The 16266-nt window shown below is 48.5% G+C and overlaps 1 protein-coding gene across 2 annotated transcripts in view; it reads left to right on the forward strand.

Moving 5' to 3' along the window:
• SDK2 (sidekick cell adhesion molecule 2) overlaps positions 1–16266 on the forward strand; it is a 592086-nt gene extending 575820 nt beyond the window's left edge. For both annotated transcript variants that reach the window (XM_040435816.1, XM_040435817.1), the window contains 2 exons: positions 2037–2163; positions 13738–16266. In XM_040435816.1, the coding sequence (XP_040291750.1) occupies positions 2037–2163; positions 13738–14088 (478 nt within the window). In that variant the 3' untranslated portion in view covers positions 14089–16266. The remainder of the gene's footprint in view (positions 1–2036; positions 2164–13737) is intronic.

The raw sequence follows: 16266 nt of genomic DNA on the forward strand, positions 1-16266 counted from the left end.
TTTGTTGCAAACATTTCTGCAACTGTGCCATTCAGTGGGGATTCCAGAAATCCTCGCACATGCTGCCGATTCTCGGTAGCAGAAATCTGTGCAACAACAACTGCCATGTGTGAACAGACACTAATGAAGATTTTCTGCCAGCTCTCCAGGTCTGATGTGTCATATTTACCCAATGCCAGGTATTTCCCAGTCCATCACTGGGAATGAGCAGACATTTCTTTCAGTAGGAGAATGGTATGAATTGCATTCACCATCCAGTGGCGTAACTAGAACTGACTGGGCCCCACAGCAAATTTGTGAATGGGGCCCCCCCGCTCAGTCACCTCAGACTGGAGCAAAAAAAAAGAAAATACTCACCTCTCTTCTTCTCCTGCGAGTGCTTCTGCCATCTGTGTTGCACTGCATCTAGGCACGCACTACACTCTGACGTCCCACAGCGTCAGGTCATAGTGCACCCCTAAGGGCACTACGTCCTGTCCTGAACTATGTGCAGCCAGGACTTGGTGCAGTGCAGGCATCTGGAGAAGAAGACCAGGGAGCAGTGAGTAATACCAGTGCTAGGGCTAGAAGCCCCATACTGACTGTTCCCTGGGCCCTGAAAATCAATCCATTTGTTCTCCTCCTGGACACCTTCCTGAGCTTGAGCACCGTAGCAGCCGCTTCCCCTGCTTCCATAGCAGCTATGCCTCTGCCCCCATTCAAAATTTGGACAACATTTTTACAAAAGCTACAGGCTGTTACCCAAAAAAATCCTCTCTATCCAAGTGCTACAAAAAAAAATCTGCAATTCCATTTTGTACTGTAACATTCCGAGATGCCTACAATAATGTTGGGGCTTCAAGAAAACCCATTAATTCTTAAAGCGAATCCCCCATATCACTCTGTAGAGTCCAAACATCCTTCGTTGCTAAGCATGATCTAAACCCTTGTGATAGAAGAGGATAGCATTCCTTCATGAGCCGCTTGTCATCCTCGTCAAATTTCATGGGTCCACTCCGATTTCTCAACCAGTGCTGCTCATAGCAAAAACCTTAAACCAGGGGCCGGCACTCCAGCTGTTGTGAATCTACAACTCCCAGCATGCTCATTTGCTCAGCTGTTCTCAGAACTCCCATATAAGTGAATGGAGCACGCTGGGAGTTGTAGTTTCACAGCAGCTGGAGTGCCTGGAAGGTTGCTGACCCCTGCCCTAAACTGTCCCACAAACTTCTAAATATTGATGTCCCCACAGAAAGATATATATTCAGATCATTACACGTCCTGCCAGGTGGTGGACGTCAGAGGGCCTCAGATATGTTTGCAGCTTTTACATGGACAAATCTGAACAACGTCCATAAAGTTTTATATGAAATGTCCCCTTATATGCACTGGAGAAGGAATCTCTGATGTACTCAGAGCTTGAGAACCTCATGATAAAGCAGTGATTGTGGGGGGAAGAGTTTCCTGGCCACCTGCCTGGTGTCCTGCATTGCAAAGAGCCGATCCCTGACATAATTGATACCAAAGAGCATCGATGCAGCACCAAAACTGCATAAAAAAAGCACATAAATCAGCTTTTTTTTTGCGTTTTTTGGGGCGTTTTCATGGTGTAGATTGCCTGTTTGAAGTCTAATGGGAAGACCAGTCTACAGAAGGTGCGGAATTGCACATACAATTGACAATGGTGCAGATTTCAAAATCCATACGGCAGGTCAGCTTCTGCACTGAAGGAAAAAGCATGAGTTTTGTCAAATTTCATACATTTTGCTGGACCATACGTTACACTGCACCAAAATCGGCGCTGAAAAACCGCACATAATCTGCATCGTGTGCAGGAAGTCTAAGATCTCCTGGATCGTGTGAACAAGCATTCTCATAGTTTGGATATAAACCTGCAAACCCAGTGGTACAACGCTCAATTTTCCAAGCCTGCTGGGCGAGAACTTTGCAGAAGTTCTCAATTATTGGGGCTATTGGAATAAGCAGAGAACATATGTGGTGTGTATTCAGTTTCTCCCTATCCATTTCATCCATGAAATGAATCTTTTTCTTGGCAGGTCTCCTCCACGTCCCAGTCCTGGGAGCCTTCACTATTCAGACGAGGACGTAGCCAAGTACAACGACTTGATTCCTGCTGACAGCGGCAGCCTGACTGAGAAGCCCTCCGAGGTGTCAGACTCACAGGTGAGAGCGGTGACCGTGCCTTGTAGAAGGATAGGTGTCTCAGCTTGTCCTAGAGTATCCAGAGGTGCAATGGCCAACAGCGATGACTGACGAGTCTCAATAGATGACCTGAAGGGCAGTTCCCTTTATAAGTCGATTTCGCCCCAGCTTCATAGTCCAATTTTATACAGGCTCGTTATCTGTATCTGCTTTGGGGCTCTTGCACACGGCCGTAGCAAAACATGGATACCGGCCGTGTGCGTTCTGCCTTTTGCAGAACGGAACGTCTGAGCCATTATACAACAGTCCCATCTTTGTCCATAATGTGGATAGGATTAGGACATTTGGCACGGAGATGGCACGGAACGGACACATCGATGCGGACGACACACAGTGTGCTGTCCTCATCTTTTGCGACCCATAGAAGTGAATGGGTTCACATGCGACCCACAAAATGTGCGGATCGGGTGTGGACTAAAACAACATTCGTCTGCATGAGCCCTTATGGTTCTGAAATACAAGGGAGGCACCAGGGTTTTCAAGTCACATGAAGAATCCTAAAGTATAAAGCCTCATTCAGGCCTCCTTCGGGCCGCAATGCACGAACACCGACCGCGGGGCAGCCGCAGCGGATCGTCCGTTCCGCAAAAAGATAAGACATGTTCTATCTTTTCGCGGAACGGAAGTACGGGACGAAACCCCACGGAAGCACTCCGTAGTGCTTCCGTAGGGTTCCGTGCTTCCGTTCCGCACCATTCCACATCTCTGGATTTGCGGACCCATTGAAGGGAATGGGTCCGCATCTGTGATGCGGAATGCCCACGGAACGGCGCCCGTGTATTGCGGATCTGTGGATCGCAAAATGAATATGGTCATCTGCATGGAGCCTTAGGGAGCCTTCGCACGTGGCAGATTTTGGCGCAGAAAATGTGTGCAAATGATGAATTCATCTGAATGGGGCTTGCTGAAATCTATGGGGCAGATTTACATTTTCACACACACCGGTCTTTGTTTCCCCTTGCGCTGCCAAAGGATTAGCCTAATTTATGACTAAGCGTGCGCCTGATGATAAATTAGGCTTACCTGAGGCACTCCATCCATGTTACTGGTGAAAAGGACGCCAGCTCCTAAAATAGACGCAAGTCCCTTGATAAATGACCCCCTATGTGCCTCCCACCAAACAACCCCATTGAGATGAATGGAACTGATTTTCAGTCGCAGAAAGTTTGCCAAAATTGGCCACGTATGAAGGAAGCCTAAGAGCAGATTCGCATTAGCTTTTCTAGTTCTGTTATAATAGAGGTATAACGGAATTTTAGGACGGAATGAAAAACGGAACCCTTTAAGAGGCATTCCATTTTGCACCATCCAAATATTTTTCTATGGGCAGTTGGGCACATATAAGGGTTCCGTTTTTTCCGTCATGCATAACGGGGGGAAAAAATGGAACCGTTATTTGTGCCCATAGAAATGTATTAGGACGGAGCAAACTTAAAGGGTTCCGTTTTGCATTCTGTCCTAAAAATTCCATTATATTACGTTATAACGGAACACTATAACGGAATTAGCAAAGCTAATGTGAACTTTCTCTTTCTGGCCTTGACTGGGTCTGACCAATGACTATATGCATACTCCCCCTGTACCCATAAAAACATTTACAATAATTAAGGCCTTGTGCATACGACCTTATCCGTTTTGCAATATGTACCATATATCGATCGGTACAACGGTAAGTTTAGAGTGGCGCGCGCGTATCCTAGGGCTGGCGTCCCGTGAAGATAGCAGTAAAGGAGGATCGGCACTCGCTGTCAGTAATAATATTACTCTGTTTACTCCCACATATTAGTGACGCGTTTCGGCACGCTGTTTGCCTTTCTCAAACTGTGAACATACAAGCAACATAATCCCATTTAAATAGCTCGCCAAATCACAGTGATTACGTCAGTTACTATGACAACCATATAAACAAATATAAACAAAAGCGAGAGTGCACATGTGATCAACAGTGTCCATCAAAATATGGAAGCGGTCCGTGTGGCGTCTTCCTTTTGTCTTTCGCAGACCCATTTACTTCAATGGGTCCGTGTTCTTCATTTTGCGGACATAGTCTACCTTTTTGCGAAACAGACACACGGAAGCAGAGAGCGCATGGATGATCTTTTTGCTTTTCCGCATCCATATGTCCTTTCCGCAAAAAAGGTAGAACATGTCCTATACAGAAGAAACGTAGCTTTACACAGTAGCCATCGATGTAACACAAGGGTGACGTGAGTCTGCCAGAGTGGTTCTCCATTCTGGGTCATAGACAGGGGGGTCCCTAGCAGCGGACCTCCTCCCTACGTCACAGCACACATTGATAGGACTTGTCTATGTTATATCACTCCACCCTGAGGCCTCTTGCGCACGACCGTATGTATTTTGCGGTCCGCAAAAAACGGATCTGCAAAAAATACGGATGACGTCGGTGTGCATTCCGTATTTTGTGGAACGGAACAGCTGGCCCCTAATAGAACAGTCCTATCCTTGTCCGTAAGGTGGACAATAATAGGACAAGTTCTTTCTTTTAGCGGATTGGAAATACGGAAACGGAATGCACATTGAAATGAAAGGTTCCGTATACGGAAACCGCAAAAATGGAACGGAAACAGAAATAAAATGCAGAGTGGCGGTCTGCAGACCTGAGGAGAGATAATGGCGAACTGGCGACGAGGAGACAGATATGTAGATCCAGAACACACTGCTCCAGATAGGAGATATCGGTTTCAGTTGCGACACAATGACCGCAATTGTCACCGTGAAAGGCAATCTTTTGAGGTTAAAGGGAGTTTCCTGGCATGAGCGCACATTGTGCAGGGTGTGTCTGGACCTGCGATACACAATAAGCAAGAAGCTGACCCAGGAAATAGAGCTGTGCGACCGAGAAAACCTGCAGTCACTGGAATACTTCTCTGGGGCGCTGGAGGATGTGAACGTCTCACCTCAGAGCCAAATACAAAGAGACAGAGAAAACTAGCGTGTCTCGTCATCCAGTACGGTTTATTTTAACTCCTTGATGGCTGCGGAACGCTCCTCTGGAATCCCTTTGCCTGGGGATGTCTCGTAGCAACCCAGTGATTTGCTATTTACTTGTCAATCAAAGTGCGTTTGCAACATTTATGGACAATTATTGACCTACCCAATGCATAAACTGATGTCTGTACATGCATATGTCACATTCAGCCACCCAGTCCCATACACTCCACCAACATTAAAAGGGTTCACCAGGAATTTAGATATTTTTTTTTTGCAAGTGCCACCAGCCTACGTCTGTAAAAATGAATTTTTACCTGCTCTTCACCGCTCCGGTCCTTTGCACTGCCTCCCGCATGTTCATATATTGTGCTGCACTGTGGTATTTAGTTCTGCTGGGGTGGTATTTTGTGCTGCGCTGTGGTATCTGGTTCTGCTGGGGCAGTATTCTGTGCTGCACTGTGGGATCTGGTTCTGCTGGGGCAGTATTCTGTGCTGCACTGTGGGATCTGGTTCTGCTGGGGCAGTATTCTGTGCTGCACTGTGGGATCTGGTTCTGCTGGGGCAGTATTCTGTGCTGCACTGTGGTATTTGGTTCTGCTGGGGCAGTATATTGTGCTGCACTGTGGTATTTGGTTCTGTTGGGGCAGTATTCTGTGCTGCACTGTGGTATTTGGTTCTCCTGGGGCAGTATTCTGTGCTGCACTGTGGTATCTGGTTCTGCTGGGGCGATATTCTGTGCTGCACTGTGGTATCTGGTTCTGCTGGGGCAGTATTCTGTGCTGCACTGTGGTATCTGGTTCTGCTGGGGCGGTATTATGTGCTGCACTGTGGTATCCGGTTCTGCTGGGGCAGTATTCTGTGCTGCACTGTGGTATCTGGTTCTGCTGGGGCAGTATTCTGTGCTGCACTGTGGTATCTGGTTCTGCTGGGGCAGTATTCTGTGCTACACTGTGGTATTTGGTTCTGCGGGGCAGTATTCTGTGCTGAACTGTGGTATCTGGTTCTGCTGGGGCAGTATTCTGTGCTGCACTGTGGTATCTGGTTCTGCTGGGGCAGTATTCTGTGCTGTACTGTGGTATCTGGTTCTGCTGGGGCAGTATTCTGTGCTGCACTGTGGTATCTGGTTCTGCTGGGGCAGTATTCTGTGCTGCACTGTGGTATTTGGTTCTCCTGGGGCAGTATTCTGTGCTGCACTGTGGTATTTGGTTCTGCTGGGGCAGTATTCTGTGCTGCACTGTGGTATCTGGTTCTGCTGGGGCAGTATTCTGTGCTGTACTGTGGTATCTGGTTCTGCTGGGGCAGTATTCTGTGCTGTACTGTGGTATCTGGTTCTGCTGGGGCAGTATTCTGTGCTGCACTGTGGTATCTGGTTCTGCTGGGGCAGTATTCTGTGCTGTACTGTGGTATCTGGATCTGCTGGGGCAGTATTCTGTGCTGCACTGTGGTAGCTGGTTCTGCTGGGGCAGTATTCTGTGCTGTACTGTGGTATCTGGTTCTGCTGGGGCAGTATTCTGTGCTGCACTGTGGTATCTGGTTCTGCTGGGGCAGTATTATGTGCTGCACTGTGGTATCTGGATCTGCTGGGGCAGTATTCTGTGCTGCACTGTGGTATTTGGTTCTTCTGGGGCAGTATTCTGTGCTGCACTGTGGTATTTGGTTCTGCTGGGGCAGTATTCTGTGCTGCACTGTGGTATCTGGTTCTGCTGGGGCAGTATTCTGTGCTGCACTGTGGTAGCTGGTTCTGCTGGGGCAGTATTCTGTGCTGCACTGTGGTATTTGGTTCTGCTGGGGCGGTATTCTGTGCTGCACTGTGGTATCTGGTTCTGCTGAGGCAGTATTCTGTGCTGCACTGTGGTATCTGGTTCTGCTGGGGCAGTATTCTGTGCTGCACTGTGGTATTTAGTTCTGCTGGGGCAGTATTCTGTGCTGCACTGTGGTATCTGGTTCTGCTGGGGAAGTATTTTGTGCTGCACTGTGGTATCTGGTTCTGCTGGGGCAGTATTCTGTGCTGCACTGTGGTATCTGGTTCTGCTGGGGCAGTATTCTGTGCTGCACTGTGGTATTTGGTTCTGCTGGGGCAGTATTCTGTGCTGCACTGTGGTATCTGGTTCTGCTGGGGCAGTATTCTGTGCTGTACTGTGGTATCTGGTTCTGCTGGGGCAGTATTCTGTGCTGTACTGTGGTATCTGGTTCTGCTGGGGCAGTATTCTGTGCTGCACTGTGGTATCTGGTTCTGCTGGGGCAGTATTCTGTGCTGCACTGTGGTAGCTGGTTCTGCTGGGGCGGTATTATGTGCTGCACTGTGGTATCCGGTTCTGCTGGGGCAGTATTCTGTGCTGCACTGTGGTATCTGGTTCTGCTGGGGCAGTATTCTGTGCTGCACTGTGGTATCTGGTTCTGCTGGGGCAGTATTCTGTGCTACACTGTGGTATTTGGTTCTGCGGGGCAGTATTCTGTGCTGAACTGTGGTATCTGGTTCTGCTGGGGCAGTATTCTGTGCTGCACTGTGGTATCTGGTTCTGCTGGGGCAGTATTCTGTGCTGTACTGTGGTATCTGGTTCTGCTGGGGCAGTATTCTGTGCTGCACTGTGGTATCTGGTTCTGCTGGGGCAGTATTCTGTGCTGCACTGTGGTATTTGGTTCTCCTGGGGCAGTATTCTGTGCTGCACTGTGGTATTTGGTTCTGCTGGGGCAGTATTCTGTGCTGCACTGTGGTATCTGGTTCTGCTGGGGCAGTATTCTGTGCTGCACTGTGGTATTTGGTTCTGCTGGGGCAGTATTCTGTGCTGCACTGTGGTATCTGGTTCTGCTGGTGCAGTATTCTGTGCTGTACTGTGGTATCTGGTTCTGCTGGGGCAGTATTCTGTGCTGTACTGTGGTATCTGGTTCTGCTGGGGCAGTATTCTGTGCTGCACTGTGGTATCTGGTTCTGCTGGGGCAGTATTCTGTGCTGTACTGTGGTATCTGGATCTGCTGGGGCAGTATTCTGTGCTGCACTGTGGTAGCTGGTTCTGCTGGGGCGGTATTATGTGCTGCACTGTGGTATGTGGTTCTGCTGGGGCAGTATTCTGCGCTGCACTGTGGTATCTGGATCTGCTGGGGCAGTATTCTGTGCTGCACTGTGGTATTTGGTTCTCCTGAGGCAGTATTCTGTGCTGCACTGTGGTATTTGGTTCTGCTGGGGCAGTATTCTGTGCTGCACTGTGGTATCTGGTTCTGCTGGGGCAGTATTCTGTGCTGCACTGTGGTATTTGGTTCTCCTGAGGCAGTATTCTGTGCTGCACTGTGGTATTTGGTTCTGCTGGGGCAGTATTCTGTGCTGCACTGTGGTATTTGGCTCTCCTGGGGCAGTATTCTGTGCTGCACTGTGGTATTTGGTTCTGCTGGGGCAGTATTCTGTGCTGCACTGTGGTATCTGGTTCTGCTGGGGCAGTATTCTGTGCTGCACTGTGGTATTTGGTTCTGCTGGGGCAGTATTCTGTGCTGCACTGTGGTATCTGGTTCTGCTGGGGCAGTATTCTGTGCTGCACTGTGGTATCTGGTTCTGCTGGGGCAGTATTCTGTGCTGTACTGTGGTATCTGGTTCTGCTGGGGCAGTATTCTGTGCTGCACTGTGGTATCTGGTTCTGCTGGGGCAGTATTCTGTGCTGTACTGTGGTATCTGGATCTGCTGGGGCAGTATTCTGTGCTGCACTGTGGTAGCTGGTTCTGCTGGGGCGGTATTATGTGCTGCACTGTGGTATCTGGATCTGCTGGGGCAGTATTCTGTGCTGCACTGTGGTATTTGGTTCTCCTGGGGCAGTATTCTGTGCTGCACTGTGGTATTTGGTTCTGCTGGGGCAGTATTCTGTGCTGCACTGTGGTATCTGGTTCTGCTGGGGCAGTATTCTGTGCTGCACTGTGGTAGCTGGTTCTGCTGGGGCAGTATTCTGTGCTGCACTGTGGTATTTGGTTCTGCTGGGGCAGTATTCTGTGCTGCACTGTGGTATCTGGTTCTGCTGAGGCAGTATTCTGTGCTGCACTGTGGTGTTTAGTTCTGCTGGGGCAGTATTCTGTGCTGCACTGTGGTATCTGGTTCTGCTGGGGCAGTATTCTGTGCTGCACTGTGGTATTTAGTTCTGCTGGGGCAGTATTCTGTGCTGCACTGTGGTATCTGGTTCTGCTGGGGAAGTATTTTGTGCTGCACTGTGGTATCTGGTTCTGCTGGGGCAGTATTCTGTGCTGCACTGTGGTATCTGGTTCTGCTGGGGCAGTATTCTGTGCTGCACTGTGGTATTTGGTTCTGCTGGGGCAGTATTCTGTGCTGCACTGTGGTATCTGGTTCTGCTGGGGCAGTATTCTGTGCTGTACTGTGGTATCTGGTTCTGCTGGGGCAGTATTCTGTGCTGTACTGTGGTATCTGGTTCTGCTGGGGCAGTATTCTGTGCTGCACTGTGGTATCTGGTTCTGCTGGGGCAGTATTCTGTGCTGTACTGTGGTATCTGGATCTGCTGGGGCAGTATTCTGTGCTGCACTGTGGTAGCTGGTTCTGCTGGGGCGGTATTATGTGCTGCACTGTGGTATCTGGATCTGCTGGGGCAGTATTCTGTGCTGCACTGTGGTATTTGGTTCTCCTGGGGCAGTATTCTGTGCTGCACTGTGGTATTTGGTTCTGCTGGGGCAGTATTCTGTGCTGCACTGTGGTATCTGGTTCTGCTGGGGCAGTATTCTGTGCTGCACTGTGGTAGCTGGTTCTGCTGGGGCAGTATTATGTGCTGCACTGTGGTATCTGGTTCTGCTGGGGCAGTATTCTGTGCTGCACTGTGGTATCTGGTTCTGCTGGGGCAGTATTCTGTGCTGCACTGTGGTATCTGGTTCTGCTGGGGCAGTATTCTGTGCTGCACTGTGGTATCTGGTTCTGCTGGGGCAGTATTCTGTGCTGCACTGTGGTATCTGGTTCTGCTGGGGCAGTATTCTGTGCTACACTGTGGTATCTGGTTCTGCTGGGGCAGTATTCTGTGCTGCACTGTGGTATCTGGTTCTGCTGGGGCAGTATTCTGTGCTGCACTGTGGTATCTGGTTCTGCTGGGGCAGTATTCTGTGCTGCACTGTGGTATCTGGTCCTGCTGGGGCAGTATTCTGTGCTGCACTGTGGTATCTGGTTCTGCTGGGGCAGTATTCTGTGCTGCACTGTGGTATCTGGTTCTGCTGAGGCAGTATTCTGTGCTGCACTGTGGTATCTGGTTCTGCTGGGGCAGTATTCTGTGCTGCACTGTGGTATCTGGTTCTGCTGAGGCAGTATTCTGTGCTGCACTGTGGTATCTGGTTCTGCTGGGGTGGTATATTGTGCTGCGCTGTGGTATTTGGTTCTGCTGGGGCAGTATTCTGTGCTGTACTGTGGTATCTGGTCCTGCTGGGGCAGTATTCTGTGCTGCACTGTGGCATCTGGTTCTGCTGGGGCAGTATTCTGTGCTGCACTGTGGTATCTGGTTCTGCTGGGGCAGTATTCTGTGCTGCACTGTGGTATCTGGTTCTGATGAGGCAGTATTCTGTGCTGCACTGTGGCATCTGGTTCTGCTGGGGCAGTATTCTGTGCTGCACTGTGGTATCTGGTTCTGCTGGGGCAGTATTATGTGCTGCACTGTGGTATCTGGTTCTGCTGGGGAAGTATTCTGTGCTACACTGTGGTATCTGGTTCTGCTGGGGCTGTATTCTGTGCTGCACTGTGGTATCTGGTTCTGCTGGGGCAGTATTCTGTGCTACACTGTGGTATTTGGTTCTGCTGGGGCAGTATTCTGTGCTGCACTGTGGTATCTGGTTCTGCTGGGGCAGTATTCTGTGCTACACTGTGGTATTTGGTTCTGCTGGGGCAGTATTCTGTGCTGCACTGTGGTATCTGGTTCTGGTGGGGCAATATTCTGTGCTACACTGTGGTATTGCTGACTCCGTCTACTTGTGTTGTCCCGCCTTCTGTCAGATTTGCCTGCCTATAACATGGGGCCACTTTAAGTTCCCCGTCCTCCCCTGCACATGGCCAGCTTAGATGAGCACCATCACTGCTCCCACTGGATGGTGAGAATCAAAGCAAGTATCCTTCTACCTAAGGACACTACAATGCGAGCAACCAGGGGGAAACAACCTGCCGTAGGGTTATGCGAAATAGGGATGGGATTGGAGTCTGGTGCTGAGGACCAGCATGTTTTGTGGTGGTGGTCTTCATACTGTAATGCCCTGGCTGCTGAGATGAAATGAACCTATGGCCAACTACAGCTGACCCTAAAACCAGATGGTCCGGCATGCTTGATTAAGGAATTGGATCAAAATTCCCTATTCGTCCATTAGCATACTCGGGAACCGAAAACTTCCCCCTGTGTGAGGCCCAAAACTATGGAGCAAAGTCACAAAGCATGTCCGAGGTCCAAAGTAAATATCAGCAGGAAGATCTCTGGCACTTGTCTTGCCTTGTTGGCATAGAGTAAGATACCATAGCCTGACCTATGATCATTATACAAGCAATAGTTCCAGGCAACACAACCCAGATTCTTGTTTTACATAGTGTTGTAGCAGTAGAGACCAAGAAGTTTTGACTCATCTTTTAGGTGGCAGAGGGCCCAGGTGGTCCCCCAGAAATTAAAATAATGCAGTAATATACAAGGCCCACAATACAATCATCATGGTAGACGGATTGGCATATATACTGTATATATATATATAACGATACACAACCGGTGACCTACTTATTGAAAATGTTTCATTCTGGGTTGGTAGGTGGTGGATCATGCTTCACTTTTTGGATCCAGAGCCAGGCATTCAAGGGTTAGAAAAATCCACTGTAGGAATTTTTTATTTCTACCCAAGATTTTCAGTTTACATGCTGCGGATCTGCTTGCGGATTTAACCCCATTGTAGATTCCCAGTCTGTATGTTGAAAAAATCTGTGCAGATTCCCATTATAATCAATGGGCAGTTAAAGGGCATCTGTCAGCAGTTTTGCACCTATGACACTGGCTGACCTGTTAAATGTGCACTTGGCAGCTGAAGGCATCTGTGTTGGTCCCATGTTCATATGTGGCCGCATTACAGAGAGAAGTGATGTTTTAATATATGCAAATGAGCCTCTAGGAGCAACGGGGGCGTTGACTCCTAAAAAGTCAGCTACATTTTGCAAATCATTTCCCTTCAGAAATTGACCTGCGGAGCGTATTTTGAAATCGGCAGCATGTCAGTTCTTAGAGCATTGAGGATTTCACGTGAAGTGTAGGGTGAAATCTGCAACAAATCTGTAACAACATCTACGTATAAGGCATGCCGATTTATTGTGGAAACGCAGCACATGCAAATCCAGACAATCTGAAAACTGATATTCCTGCGTGCGTGTTGCCTAGAGGCGTTGTCCATTTTGGAAAATTTCAGCAACCCAATTTGTCAAATCTCATTCACTTTGCTGAGGTTTTTCGGCACAGAAATCTGCACGGAAAAAACACACATAGTCCGCAATGTGTGCAGTTTCCATAATGGAGTTAATAGCCCCCATACACATACACAATCAGCTCGGCATGGGGAGAGAGGAGAAAGCTGCTGCCAGAAACCTCTGGAGGTGGCTGATCTCCCCAAGAAAACAAGGATCAGATGCTAAAAGGCAACACGCCTGATCCTTCAGGGTAGGACCACACAGTTAGGTTTTTGCATGCAGTTTTGGAAGCCAAAATCAGGAGAGGAAAGTATAAAGGACAGATACGGCTTCCAAAACTGCACACACAAACCTGACCGCGCACCCTCTCTCCCCTGACATCAGGGTTAGGATCGAGAGCTCCCTATACACATTAGAAGGTCGGATGGTGGGCTCAGCCAACGTGGTGTAGACTTCTATGTACAGTTTCAGTCATCACTATTGCTCTGATTTCTGAACCCCAGATGGAGCAGATCGGGCTGAAAAATACCAGTTTGCACCACTGTTATTTTATTAGAACAAATCCAACAGGACCCAGTAGGAGAGAGATTCCTGACAGGGCACGCCATCCGTCCTGATAAAGTGATGGATTAGACATATTCATTCAGGAGCGGGCATTGTTGGTCGCCTGTCATAGCTGCCAGGCCGCGGTGTTCTGCCAGTGTAAAATGCCATCACTATGGGAACGCCACTATTCTCTACGAGCTGACAGGGTAAACAAGCCGCACCTTGTCCGAGGCAAACAGGCAGCGGGGGGGTGGGGGGCAGAATCCCTTGAACGGGGTTAAATCCTTGGCTTGCAGGATAGGGGCTTCAGGATTACTGCTCGGGGTTCTCTGCAGGTATCTGCTTGTGGATCGTTCTCAGGGTTGATCTTCCTGATACCAGTCCAGATCCTGTTTTCATTCCAGCAATTCCAGGTGTGTTCCAGTCTGCACATGTCAACAAATGTATATAGTGCATAAGACCAGTCACCTCGAATGTCTCCGAAACTAGAGACAAGGTAGATTTAACCTTAAGGGGGGCGCCGAGGGGGGGGGGGGGGGGGGCGCCGTTTCAGTTTTTGCCTCAGGCAGCAGAAAGGCTAGGTGCACCCCTGGTCAGGAGTCTTTAGTGCTGCTAACCTGTGCTTTTTGCTTTGTATTTTGATGCAGGGGAGTGACAGCGAATATGAAGTGGACCAGACCCAGCCGAAAACCCATTCCTTTGTCAACCATTACATCAGTGACCCCACTTACTACAACTCATGGCGACGTCAGCAGAAAGGCATCTCCAGGGCACATGCCTACAATTATACAGACGAGCCCGAGGACTCGGAACACTGTATGATACCCAACAGCAACAGCAGTCAACAAGGCAGCCTGTATAGGCCCAAATCCAGCCGGACTCCAACCCCTCAGCAGCCTCCGAGCCTTCCGACGCAGCAAAACCCCCTATACCGGCCCCCCAGCAGCCTCGCCCCATCATCCCGCGCCCCAATCGCTGGCTTTTCCTCCTTCGTTTGATGACAAACCCTTGCAACATTTTACCATGGTTTCTTTAACTTTGAAGAAGCAGATAAATCTATATTATATATAAAAAGGTATGTGTGTGTATATATGCATATACATATATATGAATAGGGAGGAGACTGTGTTGGAGACAATCAGTTGCGAATTGAGATCTTCATTTTGCTGCTTCGGTTATGTATAATATTCCAAAGGTTTTTGGGTGCAAAAAAAGAAAAAGAAAAAAAAAAAATCTAATACGATGGATGCAGTGAACCAAGGAAACCTTCATCCTCATCGAGGACCATGGGGCCTGTTGTCATAAAATAGCTGCTGTTGCTTTGGAGCACCTTCGTTCATAGCTGGTGATGAAGTGCGCTGTGCTCTCTGGACTGAAGATGGCATTTACAGCAGTTTGCCTGAGGACCATACTCTCCCCCTCAACCTCATACAGTTGGACGGAGGACAATATGGAAGCTTACAAGTGCCATGGGGACTTGGTGTACAATATGCCATTACTGGAGCCAAGGGTTTCAAAGATGGCACCAGGGCTACCTCCAAATTACATAGATTTCATTTGTGGGGGGAAGGTGCCAACAGTAACACATTTCTAAGCAACTTGTAGCTACCAGCCAGGGTACAACCCTTGGTAGGCAAGGGCCTTCAAATACTGAAGGAGCAGGAAATTACATTGAATGCATCCTATATCATATTGACCTTGTAGTCCACATGTATCCATGGTCCAGTCATGTGTCCATCGATATACTCCTGGCTGTACAGGAGTCAGAGTTTTCCAAGGGTTAATGGTTATTTGTACAGATGCATATTTGCAACTAGACAAGGGTGTAGGTACAGTAGTGGTTGCCCTTGCAGGTGCTGTGTACTTTGTTGGCTACAAGGGCGAGGAGAATAACCCTGTTCTGGAAAAAGAATGGGGGTCATGATGTTCAAGACCAACCTCTCCCTCGATGGAGGGGGGTTCATGGTGTCATGAGCCAGCACTCCTCTTCATTGTGTACGTCCCTTCTAGTAAAGAGGAGTTTTACCGACAAACTGGTTTTAATGTCATTGGAGGCTGGGGCCCTCCACCATGACCAGAAGAGTCCTGTTCTGTTGACCGATATGGAAGCCACCTGACGTCTGGTAGAAGGTGATCTTAGAAATCCAAGGTTCCTTCTCATGGGCCCCAACAGTGCTTCCCTTTAACCCAAAGATGTTGAGTTTGTCAACCCCCTTCATTGCGGAATTACACCTAATTTAACAGTGTTACTCGAAAAAAGGCTTGTGGTGATGGTAGTGTTTGGGTTGTGAATGGGTGAAATGACATCATAGGAAAGATTTACAGCAGTCCTATAGATGACAGACATACCTAAGCCTCCAGATAGCATCTCTAGGATGGAGAGGGTAATAATCTGCATATAACGCCATTTTGACTGTGAAAGTGATGCTGTTTGCCAGGCGTAACAAGTAGTAGTCATTGGGGGGGATTTATTAAAACTGGTATTTCATACGCCAGTCTTAACAATAAGATTGCTGGAGAAAAATGCGCCAAATTAACAGGAACAGGATTCTTAAACAATTTGGTGCATCATTTGGCAGTGTTTGTGCAGAAAAAGCAGTTTAACCCATTTTCTGGCATAAATTATAGCAAATGTGTCATGCCCCTCCTATCAAACCCCGATTGGTGAGAGTGGTATAAAATAAAAAAGTAACAAACTGCATAAAAATAGGTCAGAAAAACTGGCATACAGCCGGTGATAAATCCCCCCCTTTGTATCTTTGCGGAGTCCTCCTGTCAGTCTTACTGACAGGACAGTACAAGGGCCTATTCACACGTCCCTGCCCGTTTTAAATAAACTTTTTATTCATTTTCTACGCATTGGACCAGTGATAATGGACCACATGTGGATGACATCCCTGTGATGTCTTTGGTTTTCACTGACTCGTTGAATAGAATGAGCGCAGCACACATAAAGCAGACCCGAATAGTGCGTGCTCCCAAGATTTTGAGAAAAACATGAAAGTAAGGGCCCTTTCACACGACCGTATGCCCTCCGAGATATACCGTCCATGAGCAGGCCATATGTCCCGCAGCGGCATTGATCGTGCGCACGGGAGCGCACAGCATCATAGATTACAATGATGCTGTGCACATCGGGCCGCCCGCGGGGCTATTATCCTGCACTCATAAAATCA

This window comes from Bufo bufo, chromosome 6, assembly GCF_905171765.1.
Source record: "Bufo bufo chromosome 6, aBufBuf1.1, whole genome shotgun sequence".
NCBI classification, from domain to species: domain Eukaryota; kingdom Metazoa; phylum Chordata; class Amphibia; order Anura; family Bufonidae; genus Bufo; species Bufo bufo.